Source organism: Typha latifolia, chromosome 3 (assembly GCF_019914945.1).
Source record: "Typha latifolia isolate L0001 chromosome 3, TyphaL0001v2, whole genome shotgun sequence".
NCBI classification, from domain to species: domain Eukaryota; kingdom Viridiplantae; phylum Streptophyta; class Magnoliopsida; order Poales; family Typhaceae; genus Typha; species Typha latifolia.
The window spans coordinates 2,225,106-2,242,305 of NC_133088.1; the positions used below are offsets into that span (position 1 = coordinate 2,225,106).

Here is a 17,200-nt window from a genome sequence, read left to right on the forward strand (position 1 = left end):
TTTTAGAAAATTATATATATAAATTTTAATTTTTCATGTTATATCAAATTAATAATTACACTCATATTCTATATCTCCTCTCATCTATCTCTAATCCTCCAAAATAAATTTATTTTTCTTCAAAAAATATTATAATTTATTAAGTCCACGATAAATTATAGAGTGGTTGAAAATTTATAGGATTTTAAGTCAGCAATAATTTATTTTATTTTTTAATAATTTTTTACAATACGGAGAACTTCTTTAAAATAAAAATAAAAATAACATATCTTTACTTTATTTTTAAATAATAACCTTATATTATTATTCAAAAATATTAATCTTACTTTATTTTTAAAAAATAACAATAATATATAAAACCATTTGTGAGCCTACTTCTAAGCCTGTATGCTTGGAAGCCCTTAAATCAGTAATTTAAATATATATATATATATATTAAAAATTATCATCAAAGTTAAAGGGTATTTTAGTTTAGATTTATACATCATGTATTTTCCTCTAAAACTATTATTATTATTATTATTATTATTTTAGCATCACATAAAAAATAATAATTATACTTTGGTTAGTTCACAACTAAATATTATAATTTTTTTAGCCTAGTTCAAGATCCTTAAATTATGACTAACTAAGAAATAAAGTCGACTACTCGTATTCAAAATTTAGACTCAATCTGGACCTAAGTCTTTGGAGTTAACACTAGTATCAAACCTTGTCTTTATCTAAAATATAAAACTTCACTCACTTATATTAAATTCATTTGTAAAACTTAAAAAGCTAGATATAAACTAAATAAAAGATTAATTGTGCCAAAATACTTAGATTCCATCAAAAATTTGCCGCGTCTGATGTAGCATCAAACTGCCGTGATCTAAGTCTGTCGTGCATTTTTCGTACATCAACTACGTGAAAAAAGCGCCTAAACCGGCGGCAGGCACCCACACCGAATCCAATCCCTGCTGATCTCGCGTTGGGCTCGTCTTTTCTCTTCGAACCTTGTCACGTGCGAAGGCCGGATGATTGATGCGCTTTTGAAATCTTTGGCACAACGGCTACTTCTTTTCTGGAAATTCCGCACGACTTCCAATGAAATTGTTGTCTGCTTCCAATCCCCTTCTCTCTCATCCCTCTCCCCCCTCTCTCTCTCTCTCATAATTAAAGGACGCTTCCCGTAATCCAACAAAATTATACCCCCCTCACCCCACTCTCTCCGTCCACAAAAAACCCTTTCTCTCTCTTCAAAACCTCCTCATCATCTCCGTCTCCAGCGTCAACTGCAAGCAAACAAGCCTCAGAGACGCAAATGGCATCTTCGTGGGCCTTAGCTCTCTCAGCTTCCCTTGCCATGGCGGCCCTCTTCTTCCCCTCCGTGGCCTTAAACCAAGATGGTATTTTTGTACTACTGCACAAAAACCTTAGCCTCTTTTTCCTCTACTCATCTCTTCGCAATGGCAGGTGAGACCTTGCTTGAGCTAAAGGAAGCCTTCAATGACACGAAGCAGATGCTGAGGAGCTGGAGGCGAAGCGACGCAACTCCCTGCGGTTGGATCGGAGTCACTTGCTCTTTTCCCGACCTTAGAGTCCGGTCCATGTTAGTGTTGTATATTTTTCTCTCGCTTCCCTTCTTTTCTACTATTTTTCTTAGCCTTTTCTTTTTCGTATTTGTTGCAGAAATCTTCCTTATATGCAGCTTGGAGGAGTGATCTCTCCGAACATTGGCAAGCTGCAGAGGCTACAGAGACTGTAAGAATCGCCATGTTTCCCCCTTGATCTGATTTGGGCTTTTGAGTCTTTTGGAGTAAGGAGGGGAGGGGGTTTCGAAGGTAAAGGTCTCACCTTTGTGTTGGATTTGTATGTGGGCATGTGCAGGGCTCTCCATCAGAATAGCTTGCATGGGCCCATTCCTCCTGAGATCAAGAACTGTGCGGAGCTGAGAGCACTGTATGCCAAATTTCCCTTTTCTCGCTAGCTTTGTTTTTTGTTTTGTATAAAAAAATTATTTCTTTCCATTTGGGATTCTTCCTCGTATTTATGTGCATGAACTCTTTTGCGAAAAAATTGAAGCTATCTGAGAGCTAATTACCTTCAAGGCGGCATCCCTGCCGAGATTGGAGAACTAATCCATCTTACCATCCTGTATGTTCCCCTAAACATCGTTCTTCTTTTTATAGATTAATTGCTTGTTTTGTTGCATTTTCTTGAATGTAACTTGAAATGTAGGGATTTGTCGAGTAATCTACTGAGGGGAATGATACCTCCCTCGATCGGCCAACTCACCCATTTGCGATTTCTGTGAGTTCCAAATCTATTGCTAATCCAGAGTAGCTTTGCCAATTTTGCTATTTGTTGGTAAATAATATCTCATCATGTTTTGCGTTACAGAAATCTATCGACCAACTTCTTTTCTGGTGAAATCCCTAGTGTTGGAGTTCTTGGAACTTTCAGAAGTAGCTCGTAAGATGGCATTCTAATTTCCCAAATCTTTCCAAAACATATCATTTTTTTTTTGGTATCTAGTTCGTTCTGATATTAATAGTAGTATCTCCCTTAAGTTTGCTACGTGAGTTTTCTTTCAAAGCAAGTTAAATTTTCATTTGCAATAAGGTTATTGCTTTAACAGACTCGATTTTCTTGGAGAGTAATTATAAAGATACAAAATGCTGCAGGTTTGTGGGAAATTTGGAGCTATGTGGCATGCCTATTCAGAAACAATGCCGTGGTACACTGGGTTATCCTGCAGTGCTACCACACTCTGAATCTTTTGCATCACCAGGCAAGTTTTTCATATGAGGTTTAGTAAACAACTAAAATGAAGACAGCTCAGTCTTTCTTTCTCTTCTAAACATCATGTAATAACTCAGTAAAGCACATTGTTGCATATGATACTAAATGCAGTTTCCATTGTTTTTTTTTTTTTTTTGTAATTATAGAAATAGGAATCACACCGATCCCAACTAAGAAAACGTCGCGTTTTCTCAATGGGATTATTATTGGTTCCATGTCTACAATGGCCCTTGCATTAGTTGTGGTCCTTGGCTTCCTCTGGATATGTTTACTGTCGAGAAAGGGTAACCTTGGTGGAAGATATGTACAAGTAGATAAGCAGAATGGTCAGGATTATGGTATGCAATGCAACCACCTTCTTTCGCTTCCTTCATCTTGCTCACCATAATATAACATTATTATCTGTCTCTCTTTAGGTACAAAGCTTGTTACTTTTCATGGAAACCTTCCATACACATCCAATGAGATAATAAAAACGCTGGAGCTACTTGATGAAGAGGATGTGGTTGGGTCAGGTGGATTTGGTACGGTGTACAAGATGATGATGGATGACGATAGCGTCTTTGCTGTTAAGAGGATTGATAGGAACCGCAATGGATCTGATCAAGCTTTTGAAAGGGAGCTAGAAATTCTCGGCAGCATCAAGCATATTAACCTTGTCAATCTACGGGGCTATTGTAGACTGCCCTCTGCCAAACTTCTCATATACGATTACTTGGCATTGGGCAGCTTAGATCATTTTCTGCATGGTAAGCTCTGTCCTTGTCTATTTTTCAGATAACCACTCGCAGAATTTACTGCTGTTCCATTCCAGCTTATATTAAATAGGTTTGGTCAAATTCTTTTCACAACCCTATTTAATATTTACAAATTGCACTCTGTCGTATTTTTCCCTCACACCATAGATATTAGTTCCTTCTTTAATCTGTGATTGCATAAGCTAATACTTGATTTTTATATAAACTGACGTCTAGCCATTCTGCAAACATTTCAAATACCACGCTATTTTACCTGGCCGTCATTCTTGATATTGGCATTCCACTCTGCATTTCTAATTTCAGAAGATGGTCAAAACGAGCAGCCCTTAAACTGGAATGCGCGAATGAAGATTGCCCTTGGTTCCGCCAGGGGATTGGCATACCTACACCATGATTGCTCTCCTGCAATTGTTCACAGGGACATAAAATCCAGCAATATTCTACTTGACAGAAGCCTGGAGCCCCATGTGTCAGATTTTGGTTTGGCTAAGCTTCTTGTAGATGAAGATTCCCATGTCACTACTGTCGTTGCTGGCACTTTTGGTTATCTGGCACCAGGTATACTACTCATGCCATCGCTTACCTTTTTATGACCTGCAACAAGATTAGTTTGCTTAACATGTAGAAAAAGGTAGAAGATGCATCAGTAAACTCAGTCATTTGCTTGGTTTGTTAAGTTAACCAAAGTCAATCTTGACCTAAATAATTCATTCAAATCATTCTAATGCTTCCTATGCCATAGAATACCTGCAAAATGGGCACGCGACGGAGAAGTCAGATGTATATAGTTTTGGAGTGCTCCTATTAGAGTTAGTGACTGGAAAGCGACCTACAGATCCATCTTTTGTTAAAAGGGGCTTAAATATTGTTGGTTGGGTAAGTAACTGCATAAATTTATCATATTTCCCGTTGTTCTCTTTCTTTGTTACACCAAAATAATTTCCAAATGTTGCAGCTGAACACACTACAAGGGGAGTATCGTTTAGAAGAAATTGTGGATGAAAGGTGCGGCAATGTAGATGTTGAAGCGATAGAAGCCATCCTTGATATCGCTGCTATGTGTACCGAAGCGAACCCCGATGATCGTCCTTCTATGAACATTATCTTGAAAATGCTAGAGGAGGAGATCTTGTCACCCTGCATGAGTGATTTCTATGAGCCCCACTTGGACATCTAAGAGATATGAAGTTAATGTGCTAAGCTTTTTGTAGGTGCACCACTTGTGAACATCTTGGCCCCCTTCTATATCCCCCACCTTGGGAGTTTTGTAGTTTGGGAATGCCTTCCTAGTACCTACCCAAGTTGGTTGTGAGGCACTACCTTTTCTCTTGTATATATATAATATATGAGACCTTCCACTGAGTTCCAAAGCAAGTTCTTATCCTTGGTTAATTTAGACGAAAATGGATGTTACAGTTTGCATTATAAGCCAATATTGAATGAGGAATAGTATAAAGTACTATACATTTAATTGCTGAAGAATTGTACACCAAATTCTAGTACAGACATCAAATACTATCTTTAGCATCACAGCTAGTGATGCTAAAGATATATATATATAAAAATATTGGCAACTTATATTCTACAATTTTATGGTTTGGACTCATTTTAATTTATGCTTATAAGTACTTAATCTTATTCCTATTACCATTAGCGCTAATACTTTTTTGTTGTAAGTAGGTTGCTAAATTATTAAACTACTCGAGTGTCATCAAATCAGACTATATTTTTATGCAGATAATTAAGTTTTTATATAATTGAATTTGCACTAAATGCTTAAGTTTACAAGTACACAGGGGTAGTTGGTATGTGTAGCCAAACTAAACGGAGTAAACTATAATTTTTACCCTAATCAAAAGCCAGTCAACGAAGCTTAGGAATGGCCACAGAATAAAACTTTCACAGAGAACCAAGACTGGCTACTTAATTACCACCACGTTTCACTCTTTCAAGCTTCTGGGACTTTGGAAATATGGGTCAGAGCTTGCTGCTTACTTCTCCATGATTTGTTTATAGCCAAGATTCACTTCAGGCTAAAGTTTGTGCATAGAGAGCTGAAACCATGCAATGCACGCCCACTTCCCAATACCACCTCTCTCTCTCTCTTAAATTCCTTCAGCTTTAACTGGGGACAAGGGAGGTCCCATTTCCATGAATCCAAGTAAGCAACTAAGCATAATATCCTTTACCTCCACTGTCCCAGTGCTTGTGCCCAGGTACGACTTGTAAGCTTCATCCCAGAAAACAAAAGGGTCCACCATAAAGACGGAGTGATAGTATGATGCCAATGGTCACGCGATGAGTCCCTCTGGGCCTGTCACCTTAGGCCCACAAGCCTTCATGTACATATCTAACCTTTCGTCATCTTCGTCTGTGATCATGGAAGTATCCAAGGTTCTTGTATGGCATCCTAAGTTCTTCTTCTCCATAATACGTCCATTAATATAAGTTAAAGTAGATTCTGGTAAAGTTGTGAAACCATCGCTCCATTTAACTATATAAAATCTCCCAATTGCTTCCCTTATATTATCCACCATTAGATTTTTCCTCTCTAAAAACTATTTTATCCTTATTTTTAAATAACATAAATAGAAAACAAAATTGAGAATAGGACGAATATATATGATCCTGAAGTCGATGAGCTAGAATGAAATTTTGAGCTTGTTGCCCAGATTGACATATATGATCCTGCTCAGATTAGATTTCAACTGGTTGATTACTGGATGAAGAGGTTCATCGTACTTTTCACGTGAAGACGACTTTTGACTTATTTCTAATCTTTCATTCGCAGCTACGTGGTATCTTTTACTGGTCAACAACGATCTCAAATCACGTCAGTTAAGCTTGTGGTTCATACATCATAAGTAAACATGAATATTCTATTTTTTTTTTAAATTCTATCGAAGCTTAAAATATTAAATGAAATCTATATTTTTCTAACGTTAGGGTAATATGAGTATTTTTTTTTTTTTTTGCTACATATTTTTGGTAAAACATACTTCTGTTTTGTTTTGTTTTGTTTTTTATTTTTTATTTATTCAAATTTTCTTCTTCCTTTTTCCGGGCTAATGCATGCAAGCAAAACGTTGCTTAGAAAATTAGAAACACTTGCATTGTGTGATGGTTGTCTCTTTTTATTCTTGAAGTCCTGAGGATAAAACAAAGCTTTCGAAATCAGAAGGTTTTGAGAAATTTTGGAAAATAAGTTAATTTGGACTAAATAAAACTATGAAGTTTAATCAGGGCCAGAAGTTTCAAAATATATATAGTATGTATTAACCCAGCATCATAAAAAATCTAGTATCATTATCACCGTGATTAATATTTCTATGCTGTTACTAATTATCCTGGTTTTGAATAAGAAAGATGACTCTCTCTATTATAGTATTACGGCTAAACATGAAAAATAATGACTCTTCTCAGAGCCCATGGATATAAAATAAAACTAATATTATCCGTAAATTATCTTATAAATTCATTAACCTTCTTCGAGTATACCACAAACTTTTAAAATTTTATATAGAAAATTTTATGATACTTATTATTAACAAAGTTATAAATAATTAAATAAAATTTTCAAACACATTAAAAAAATATCGATCATTTTAGTTTTGATATAACTATAAAGGGATAAAGCGACACAAATTAAACTATAGATGAGTAAAGTGAATTCAAGCCCGACTACGACCCCAGAGGTGAAATATAATTTTCTCTTTTTATAATTGAGATAATATCTACTATATGAAATTTTTTGTGTGCCTCACGCAGCCGCCTAATGCGTAATTTAATCCACTCGTTTCTAGAGAAAGTGACAATAAAATTAATTTTCAAATCTTAACATGTGTAAAACAATTATGACAATAAAGTTAATTTTCAAATCTTAACATGTGTAAAACAATTATAATATAAAATTCTTAAATATTCTGCTTGAAAAGGATAATAATAATAATAATAATAATAATAATAATAATTGACCCTAGATAACAAACTCCACAAATCCAGCTCAGACTTGCACCGGAATAGACATGGATCTAAGTTGTAGAATCACATAGGCCTTATTTGATTAAAGAATAAGATAATTTATTATATTAATTATTGTACTTATTTTTCTTATTTATTATAATCTAGAGGAAAGATATGTTTTTTTTCTTTGTGTTTGGTTGCAGTACTATGACCCAGAATTATCTCACTTGTTCCAATTCTATATTGGAATAAAAAAATAAGGATAAGAGATCCGGTATCCATAGAACTATTTAAATTAGATAATGGTATTTAACTATAAATCATAAATAAAATTATTTAAATTTTGATGACTTCTACCAAAACGAAGAAACCCTAAACATTTGGACCGATCATTAGGTAACTGCTTATAAAACGTGACGAGAAAATTAAAAAAAAAACAAAAACACAAGATGAGGTGGAGATGATTTGACTCCTCAAAACAATAATTGCTTGGAATTAACTGTAATTTTAGCAAATAATTCCAAAGGAAGCCTGTGTCGTTATGTTTATCCTGATAAAGCCTCCAAATACATAATGAAGTGCATTTAAACGTGTTTCTAATCTTTTGTAGAAACTTACTCCCAAAAATGGATTTCATAGATGTGAGACAATCGGATTAAACTCGCGACATTTTGCTCTCTACGAGTTTTGAGAAATTAAGATGGTTTAATGTTCACTTTTTAATGTATCCATCTAATAGACAACAAGGTGAAAAAACGAAAGGAAAAAAGTTTAAAAAAGAAAGAAAAAAAAAGGAAGAACTTATATTTGATAAGTACTGATGATAACCATACAAACAGTAGAGACAATATACAAGACGTCCATACAAAGAGAGCTCAACAAATCACTTCCATAAGCTTTTGATGAACACTCGTTGATAGAGAATCAATGGTCGCAATCTAACCATACCTAATTATCAAAGGACTTTAGGAGTGAATTATCTTGATGGATCCCACATGAGAAGGTAACCAGCATCACTTGTACCGCAGAGCTTCTTTCGGCCTTCCTAACAAAGACAGCACTGTGGCAGCTATATGTCTTGAAGAAAGCCCAGCTTCTTCAATCTGATCCTGAGGCGAGCCATGGTCGATGTATCTGTCCGGTAGCACCATAGATCTCAACTGCAAGTAAAAGTTATTACCACTATAAGAGAAGAGAATAAATTATTTATAGTAGCATGCAGAGAATATATATATATATATATATATACCTTGATGTTTCCATCCAGGAGACCGTTCAAGCTTAAGAAATGAGCCACATGAGAACCAAAACCCCCAACTGAGCCTTCTTCAACTGTGATTAGTATCTCATGCTCATGGACAAGCCTCTTTATGAGCTCTGCATCAAGCGGCTTGCAGAACCGAGCATCCGCCACGGTGACGAAAATGTCGTGGGCTTTGAGTGAGTCTGCAGCTTTCAAGCACGTCTGAACAATTGAACCGTATCCGAGAATGGCAACTCTGTAACCTTCTATCATAATCCTTCCCTTCCCGATCTTGAGAAAAGGCAAGGAATTGGAGGTCATGAGCATCTAATTAACAACTCAGTAGAATGTGTGTAACTTAATTTAGAGATTGTCGAGGAGTACCTCAAGGGGAGTTCCTTTGTTCTCATGAGGAAGGTCAACTCCGACCCCGTTTCCCCTAGGGAATCTGAAGCAACTTGGCCTGTCGTCAATGGCTGCAGCCGTCGCGATCATGTGCATAAGCTCAGCTTCATCAGACGGCGCCATGACGATCATGTTGGGCAAACAGGCCATGTAAGTGATATCAAAGGCGCCACAATGCGTCGGTCCATCAGCACCAACAAGGCCTGCTCGATCCAGTGCAAAGCGGACCGGTAGCTTTTGTAGATCCACATCGTGCACAACCTTCAGATATGACTCAAGTTGATAGATATCTTTAATCAAGATGCCAAAACACCAGACATATATATATATCTAATAACTATATTAATTAGCTCGTTTGTCTTTGCTTCTTCTTGTTTACCTGATCATATCCTCGTTGCAGAAAAGAAGAATAGATGGCACAGAAAGGCTTAAGGCCTTCAGCAGCCATACCAGCTGCAAATGTGACCGCGTGTTGCTCAGCAATTCCCACGTCAAAGCAACGGTCAGGAAACTTCTTCTGGAAATAATTGAGGCCTGTCCCGCCGCCCATGGCGGCATGAATTGCAACTATCTTGCTGTCAGCTTCTGCTTCTTTAATAAGAGATTCTGCGAAGTACTGGGTATATGCAAGAGTGGGTGATTTGGACTTGAATTGCTTCCCATTTGTAGGATCAAACTTGACAACACCTAAAGCGGGAACATATGAATGAATGAGCATGTAGATGGAGGAAATATAAAAGAAGCCACAAAGGAGGTTTACCATGCATTTTATCAGGAGCTGCCTCTGCAGGGGGATATCCCTTTCCTTTCTCTGTGACGATATGGATAAGGACCGGTCCAGGAGCAGGCATAGATCTCACCTTCTGGAAAATGGTAACCAGATCGTCCAAATTGTGCCCATCTACTGGGCCAATGTAATACAGCCCAAGCTCCTCAAACAAGGATGAGCCAGAGGCACTTATCATTCCCCTGGCATATTCATCAACTTTTGCAGCAACTTCATGTGTTGGTCCTCCCATATGCTTTGTAATACCCTGTAAAAGAACTGAGCTTAGTATATTTCCATGGTTTTACACTCTTTAACATTTAGCATGCAAATTGGAAATTCATTTTACTAAAATCTGATTGCACTACATGCATAGATTTTAACTAATTTTATTTAGATTAACTAGTATGGGGACCAATATAATTTCAGCTCTAACACTTGTATATTCTCAGTTAAGTTAGATTAAAGAAAAAAATCACTTCAAGCTTAAAAAAAATTGATTTTTACAGCTTGTTGCATATAAATGGGGAGATATCCAATCATCAAAAAGTTTTCTCCTTCTTTTTGCAAAAATTACAGATTTTTTTACTATTTAACTCATAGGTGTTGACTCTCTTATAGGAATCTTGTCTAATCTAAATATTCATAGTTTCATACTTCTCAATCCAAATGGTCAGAAGAAATCTCCATCAGGAAAAAGGTGAAGAAAAGAAACAACAAGCAGATCCAGCAAATGGACAAAAAAAATTTCACCTTGGCTGCTTCGCGGAGCTTGCGGAACTTATTGCTCGATTGAAGCTGTGTAAGAGCTTTGCTAAGTGCCCCAACAGGTTTTGCAGGACCGTCGAGGGTCGCTGTCGGTAAAGACACTTGCTTGTTGTCATTTAACACAACAATTAGATTGGAATCTAGGTAACCCGAGTTGTTCATGGCCTCGTAGGCCTGGCCGGCCGTCATGGCTCCATCACCAATGACAGAAATCACATGGTTCTTCTTCCCTAACAAGTCCCTAGCTACTGCCATTCCTGTTGATAATTCATACAGAATAATGAATTCAAACTGGCTGGAGCATACAAACTAGAAGTAAGAACTCTCAATTTGCAAGCTCTCTTAGTATGAGCGTTAAGATCGATAGGAGAGCTCACCAAGGCCAGCAGAGATGCTAGTCGAACTATGACCTGCACCAAAGGCATCATAAATGCTCTCATCCCTTTTGGGGAAGCCTGCCAGCCCTGAGGTCTGTCTGATGGTATGCATCCTTGACCTCCTCCCAGTTAAAATCTTATGTGGGTAAGCCTGCAATTGAACCAAAAGAACATCCCCATAACCAAAGGGCTCAAACCTCAATTGGGTAACAATTTTTCATATTGTTAGTCATTAATTATTTGTGTCTTCCCATTTTCCTGACCTGATGGCCAACATCCCATATGATTTTATCCTCTGGGGTATTAAAAACATGATGTAAAGCCACAGTCAGCTCCACCACTCCTAAGCTTGCGCTCAAATGCCCACCAGTCTTTGATACTGAGTAAACTATGTCTGCTCTCAGCTCTGCAGCCAGTTGCTCCAAATCCTACATCCAATGCATTTTACATGATTAACAAAGCCACAAGCAAATCTTAGAACAAGAGCAGGGCATCCAGATTACCTGAGAGGATAGGTTCTTCATGTGAATTGGGTAATTAACGGTATCCAGAAGCGGAGTTGCTGGTTTTTCTCCAGAGAAATCAATCTTCCACCCACTCGTCTCTTTCCTAATCATCACCTTAGGCTCCCCACCTGACCCACTCGCTCCCACATGGAACTGATCCAACGAGTAAACAAGAGACCGATAAAATGGATAAAAAAAATCCGAACTTTATGATAGCAGAACGGTGAAAGAGAAGAAACGATCAAGACCCAGATCGTAAAACTCCACGCTGAGGTCGGAAATAGAAATTCTACCTGTCTCCTGGTATTGGTCCTCGGAGCCCGAGCCATGAGGAATGGAGAAGAAGATATATGGATTGCCATGCGCGACCCCGAAGCTTCCACTGTAGCGAGAGAAACAGAGGAACGAGAGAGAGTGAGAGGCGAGGGGAGAGAGGAGCAAGTGCAGGGAAAGAGAAGAGGTGCGAGGATTATAAAGCGTGCGTAAGAATGCGCTCGCAGCGATAAATTGTGTCGATAAGTCGCGTTTTTATTTTGTCGAGCGAGATATTCTGCAATCAATTGTATCGACAAATATGTCGTCTCGCTGCGCGTTGACGGCCCGTTCCGACCCGGCTTATCGTCCGGTCTAAAAATTCTACCGGTTTGAAACATTTCCTAAATTTGATAGGTTACTGTTCTCAAAGCAAATGACAAATGAATTGTGCGTATAATTGTCCTCATTACTCAGTAAATAATGAAATTATAATTATTTGATAGTAACCAATTAGTAATTCAAATAATTCAAGTAATTCAAATAATTATTTGATAGTAACCAATTAGTAACCAGTTAGTATAACATTTTTTTGATGTTTATCTATAAATATTATCACTTAGTGAGATATTAAGGCTTATTTTTTATACTCAAGTAATTATAGGTCAGTCTATAATATCTTCACTAAATATGAGAATAAAATTGCTCACAATTTGTCCTTTTTATATACTATATTATTTGGAGAGCTATGCACTAATATTTACAAGGCCAGTAGGTACTTGGCCAGCATATTATAATACAGAGAGAGAGAGAGAGAGAGAGAGAGAGTTATTGTAATCACTTTACAATTAAATTGCTACACAATATATATAATGCAATAAGATTAGGCATAGTTGCAGGAAATTTTGCAAAGCCTGGCAGCTTCTAGCTAGCAACCACATCTCATTAAAAATTGGAGGAATTATCCATTTATGTGATATATATATATATATATATATATATATATATATATATATATATATATATATATATACAAAACTTATGTTCCCATGCTATTTTCAAGTGAACACATGTTTTGCCTTTGTGCAGGGAAAACGTTAGATTTGAAACTTCCTTGGAAGTCAATGGAAAGTCACTTCTGATAGGATAAAATATTAAAAGACCAGGCCCAACTGCTAAGTTCCAATTCATACTTACTACGATAAAGTATGGAGAATACTTCGAAGCATTAGTAATATATTGCCATTATGTGACAAGCTTAAGTGAGCTTACTAAAGATTAATATTGTGGACTTGGCAAAGTTTAACAGGATTCCTAACTGGCATTGTCCTTTGATTTATATATATGTATATATATATATATATATATATATATATTTATTTATATGATAGCTAGTGTCATCTAAACTAGTATGGTTGTATATATCATTTATGATCCCATAGGCCGATAAAGGTAGACAAAATGGCTAGTTGAGAACGGCGACTTCTATGCCTTTTATTTAAGAAATCTAAACTGGTTGCCTTCATTATATGCATGCATCTGTATAAAGTTTACAGGCTCGTAAAGATCATACTTATTATTGCATTCCACATAGAAAGTTCCATATAACTACGTGGAATACGGTGGCTTTACGTAGCTATCAAACATTGCACTTTCAAAACTAGAGAGCTCTCTCTCTCTTAAAAATACAAGGAAAGTTCCATTGAAGTCTTTAATGGCAGGCAATATTGCATATATGGATACAGCTGAAGTATTAATGATCACATGGTCCTGATGCGCACTACGGTATTTCTTTTATTTTTTCAATATATAATAAACGTGCCCTGGAAGTGAATAATAACTAGTTGCATTGTAACAAAGAAGTCACTGCTTCACAGTGATGTTTAAATTAGTTTATGACACAATCTACGTAGTTAATCTTTCCTTTTTATGGTTTTTATTTGTTTTTGTCAACTCTAATGTATTTGAATGATCATAACTAAACGTGTCTGTAGATACTGGGATATTATTCTCTCTATAAAGCCATACAAAGAACAAGGTCAGTTTATGCAGTGATCATGTGATTTAATATTCCAAATTATTATATCACCAGTTTCTTCTTCTGCAGCATGGAGACCCACTTCTTCAAATAAAAGCTAGCTTCAGAAAGAGAGAGTTATTCTAGAGTTTCACCCTTTCATTAATTTGTAGGATAAGTATACTAGTTGTTTGTTATCTTAGTTAATTTCTTGCATTCAGAAAAAAAAAAAAGTTTAGGAGATTGATATATATATATATATATATATATATATATATATATATATATATATATATATATATATATATATCTTTTGAGATGATTTGAAAGTGACGGAATTAATTACCATCATCTCTAGGTATGTTGGCCACTATGCAGATAAGCAAACACATATAGTGGATCTAAGACAGCTATGTAAATTGGAATACGCATTTATTCAATACAAAAATAAAATTCAAAATGAGTACAAGTTGCATTCGAACTTAATAATTCGATGATCTTAACCTCCCCCATGAAGGCTCTCTAGAGACACAACCACTATTTTAGGTCTAACACCAACCATATATAAGAAAAATTCGTTAGGTGACTATAATGAAGGAACCCTAAGACTGCTCTTCTTCTTAGATGGTATTTATTATCCAAAGTAATTAACTTTCCATAGTCCAATTATGCATTATTTTGTCACACAATACTAGCTAGCTAGACATCTCTTAATTAATAACAAGTTGCTCTTAGAAGATTGTAAGGCTTGAGATTGGCAATGTCTAGTTAAGCTTTTAGTTATCTAGTCTTAATCTCATACTTATTGACCAGTATGTCTCTCTACAAGAGGGAAGAAAAAGACAATGAGTTGAAGGGTTTCCCAAACTAAGCTTCAAATCTATGAGCATGGATCAACTACCCAAGTATAAGTTTCAACTATATATTGATGGGCAAAAAGACCAAATAATCTACATGCATGCATGCATGCATCGACTTTACGTGATTGATGGACACTGAAATCTACTTAATCGTTGTGTTCCCAAGAGCAGTCACTGAGACTCAATCTACTAAACCACTTGGATGTAATATGCTCAATTGGATGCAAGCAGAAAACGAATTGGTTGCAGAGTTGCAATGGTCCTATGAATCGACTTTATGCTAACAAAAAAAAAGAGAGAGAATAAATTATAATTGACTTTTAAATATATATATATATAGAAATATAGTATAAATAGTATTTTGGTCATTTTACTATTTATTTAAAATAAAATAAAAGTAATAATAATAATAATAATATCTTTGTCCGTGTCAAAGTTGCGTCTTCAAACCCCTCTTACTTCTGAGCCCGTTTATTTTTAAAAAAAAAATAACAATAAAAAAAAACTAAAGATTTATTTTAGAATAAAAAAAGGTTATTATTCTAATTCAACCAGACAGCCATAAAATTTAAGAACTAGAACTGTACGTTTATTTATATTTATTTAAAAAAAAAACTATAATAAAGTGTTACATATGTAATGTAGTGTAGTGGCCATGATGGCCACTCTTTTTCTAGTTAATAGTTAGTACTAGCAAAGCACGTGTCTCACAAGGCGAATGTGGATCACGTTAAGCCTGGAGGTCTCAACTCGAGTTCCATTATATCGCCTGATATTTTGGAAGGTGAGAAATCGTGGAGCTATATATATATATATATATAAGAAAATTTATAAGAAACACCTTATGTTTTGATTTTATTACTGTTAACTTCACTATCACGTAAGCTAATAAAATTTGTTGAATTAGGCAGTCACTGCAATAGTTGGATCCTAGTATGGTTGATATTAATTTTCTATCAGATTTATTCTTTTATGTGACTGGGATAATTGTTTAAGATATCTATTGGATGAATACTAATTTATATTCTCTTTTTTTTTGTTAAAAAAGCTAGCTTAACTTACAAGCTCATAATTTACTGAAAAAATAATATATATAGAGGTATTATAATTATTATACTTATATCGTAAATTTAAGTTATCTACATAGTAATAATCTTTGAGTATCCGTTTGATTTAAGTATAAGTTAATATTTCCGGCATTAGATTGGTTATAAATATGATAAATTTATCCTAGTATTATGATAAATAAATATATATATATAGACAAAAAATGAATATAATCCTATCGAATTACATGGAAGCAAAACATATGGGTCAAACGTTAAATAGCCCTATATTAGGGGTTTTTTTGTGTACAAACTTCCATATTATGTAGTATAATTGTGAAAAAAACAAAGGTCTTAATAGGACAAAAGATGGTGAAATGAATAGTGGGTTATGATTGTTGGATTTGTCCGGGTCCTATTAGCAAAAGGACAATGTTGTTATTAATTATGATGATATCAATAAACTGTTTGAAATTTTTGATCCCCTTCGTCTTAGGAGGAGTAAAAGGGGTTATGCTGCCTTTGTCCATAACTTATTCTTTTATTTAGAGAAAATTACAAATAACATCCTATCTTTTAATTATATTATTCAATTAAACTAAATGAAACGAATGAAATAGAACGATATTATATTTCTTCCATTTCAAATAATATTTTTATACCTTTTTTAGTTTATGAGATTAAATACTACTAGTTTTAGGCCCATTCATCACGCGGGATCTGCTGTTCGGATGGAATTTTAGTATTTGATTGGAAATTGGTATTTAAAGGCTTAATTTGATTCTATAATTAGTTTAATTTAATGTCAAGTTGAGTTGAATTATATAATAATTAATAGCTAATGTGCCAAACCACCTCAATGGAATCAAGAAAGGGATATGAGTTTAGAATCTTTGGTTTCTTCTCCAAATTAAGTAGTCATTAGGAAATATCTATGTTATTTTAATTTATTAATTAGTTTTGAAAGTTGTAGTTATTTTTAACTAATTATTTTTTTTTCATTCATAAGTCTAAAGACTAGATATGAGCTAGATAAAAAGTCAATCATCCCTAGATACATAAACACTTAGGCGTTATTAAAATTTTAACTAATAAACTGTCTACTCTAGGCTTTAAGTCGTGTGCATCGTCGATCAATTATTCTGAACCAAACGCCGCCGAGACATATTCCAAGCTGTCGCGCTGCTGAGTTGCTTTTCTAGCTAATTGTGCTCCCAAGCTATCAGCCGAGTAGAGCCATCGAGTGAAGTCACTAAGTCACCAAACCACCAAATAATTTCTCCACCAAATAATTTCTCCACCAAATAACTCTTAATTGTCATCCGGTATTATGTTTCGAATATGATCAGAGCCATTGGATCCGATGTACTGGCGTACATCCGATCACTCGGCCCATGGGCGACAAGTATATGGGCCGAGTGGGCTTTGGAAAAATATAAGCACTTTCTTCTAATA

At 35.3% G+C, this 17,200-nt stretch overlaps 2 protein-coding genes across 3 annotated transcripts; one reads left to right on the top strand and one right to left on the bottom strand.

The window, feature by feature from the left end:
• The first annotated feature begins 1,115 nt into the window (after positions 1-1,115).
• Positions 1,116-4,916, top strand: LOC140783240 (LRR receptor-like serine/threonine-protein kinase FEI 1). 2 transcript variants are annotated; one of them, XM_073130042.1, is made up of 13 exons: positions 1,116-1,388; positions 1,456-1,591; positions 1,672-1,743; positions 1,870-1,941; positions 2,065-2,136; positions 2,221-2,292; positions 2,383-2,454; positions 2,667-2,773; positions 2,931-3,122; positions 3,201-3,533; positions 3,846-4,100; positions 4,285-4,418; positions 4,498-4,916. In XM_073130042.1, the coding sequence occupies exons 1-13, from the start codon at positions 1,304-1,306 to the stop codon at positions 4,717-4,719; spliced, it is 1,824 nt and encodes a 607-aa protein (XP_072986143.1). In that variant the 5' UTR covers positions 1,116-1,303; the 3' UTR covers positions 4,720-4,916. The 2 variants fall into 2 exon arrangements, with proteins under 2 accessions (XP_072986143.1, XP_072986144.1); XM_073130043.1 differs by having other exon boundaries at positions 3,849-4,100.
• A 3,372-nt stretch (positions 4,917-8,288) lies between these two features.
• Positions 8,289-12,049, bottom strand: LOC140783274 (1-deoxy-D-xylulose-5-phosphate synthase 2, chloroplastic-like). Its single transcript, XM_073130093.1, has 10 exons — positions 11,864-12,049; positions 11,568-11,723; positions 11,328-11,492; positions 11,065-11,215; positions 10,673-10,944; positions 9,914-10,187; positions 9,533-9,840; positions 9,133-9,414; positions 8,755-9,039; positions 8,289-8,665 (listed from the first exon to the last, which is right to left on the bottom strand). The coding sequence occupies exons 1-10, from the start codon at positions 11,930-11,932 to the stop codon at positions 8,519-8,521; spliced, it is 2,109 nt and encodes a 702-aa protein (XP_072986194.1). The 5' UTR covers positions 11,933-12,049; the 3' UTR covers positions 8,289-8,518.
• Between the last annotated feature and the right edge of the window lie 5,151 nt (positions 12,050-17,200).

What these genes read in the sequence shown, in the direction of transcription:
- LOC140783240 (XM_073130042.1), top strand. Translation starts at nt 1,304, where the DNA reads ATGGCATCTTCGTGGGCCTTAGCTCTCTCAGCTTCCCTTGCCATGGCG. An exon ending in GCAGAATGGTCAGGATTATG is followed by an intron (nt 3,123 to 3,200) that starts GTATGCAATGCA and finishes GTCTCTCTTTAG; the next exon opens with GTACAAAGCTTGTTACTTTT. An exon ending in GCTTAAATATTGTTGGTTGG is followed by an intron (nt 4,419 to 4,497) that starts GTAAGTAACTGC and finishes CAAATGTTGCAG; the next exon opens with CTGAACACACTACAAGGGGA.
- LOC140783274 (XM_073130093.1), bottom strand. Translation starts at nt 11,932, where the DNA reads ATGGCAATCCATATATCTTCTTCTCCATTCCTCATGGCTCGGGCTCCG. An exon ending in GGACCAATACCAGGAGACAG is followed by an intron (nt 11,724 to 11,863) that starts GTAGAATTTCTA and finishes TCGTTGGATCAG; the next exon opens with TTCCATGTGGGAGCGAGTGG. An exon ending in TAGCATCTCTGCTGGCCTTG is followed by an intron (nt 10,945 to 11,064) that starts GTGAGCTCTCCT and finishes AATTATCAACAG; the next exon opens with GAATGGCAGTAGCTAGGGAC.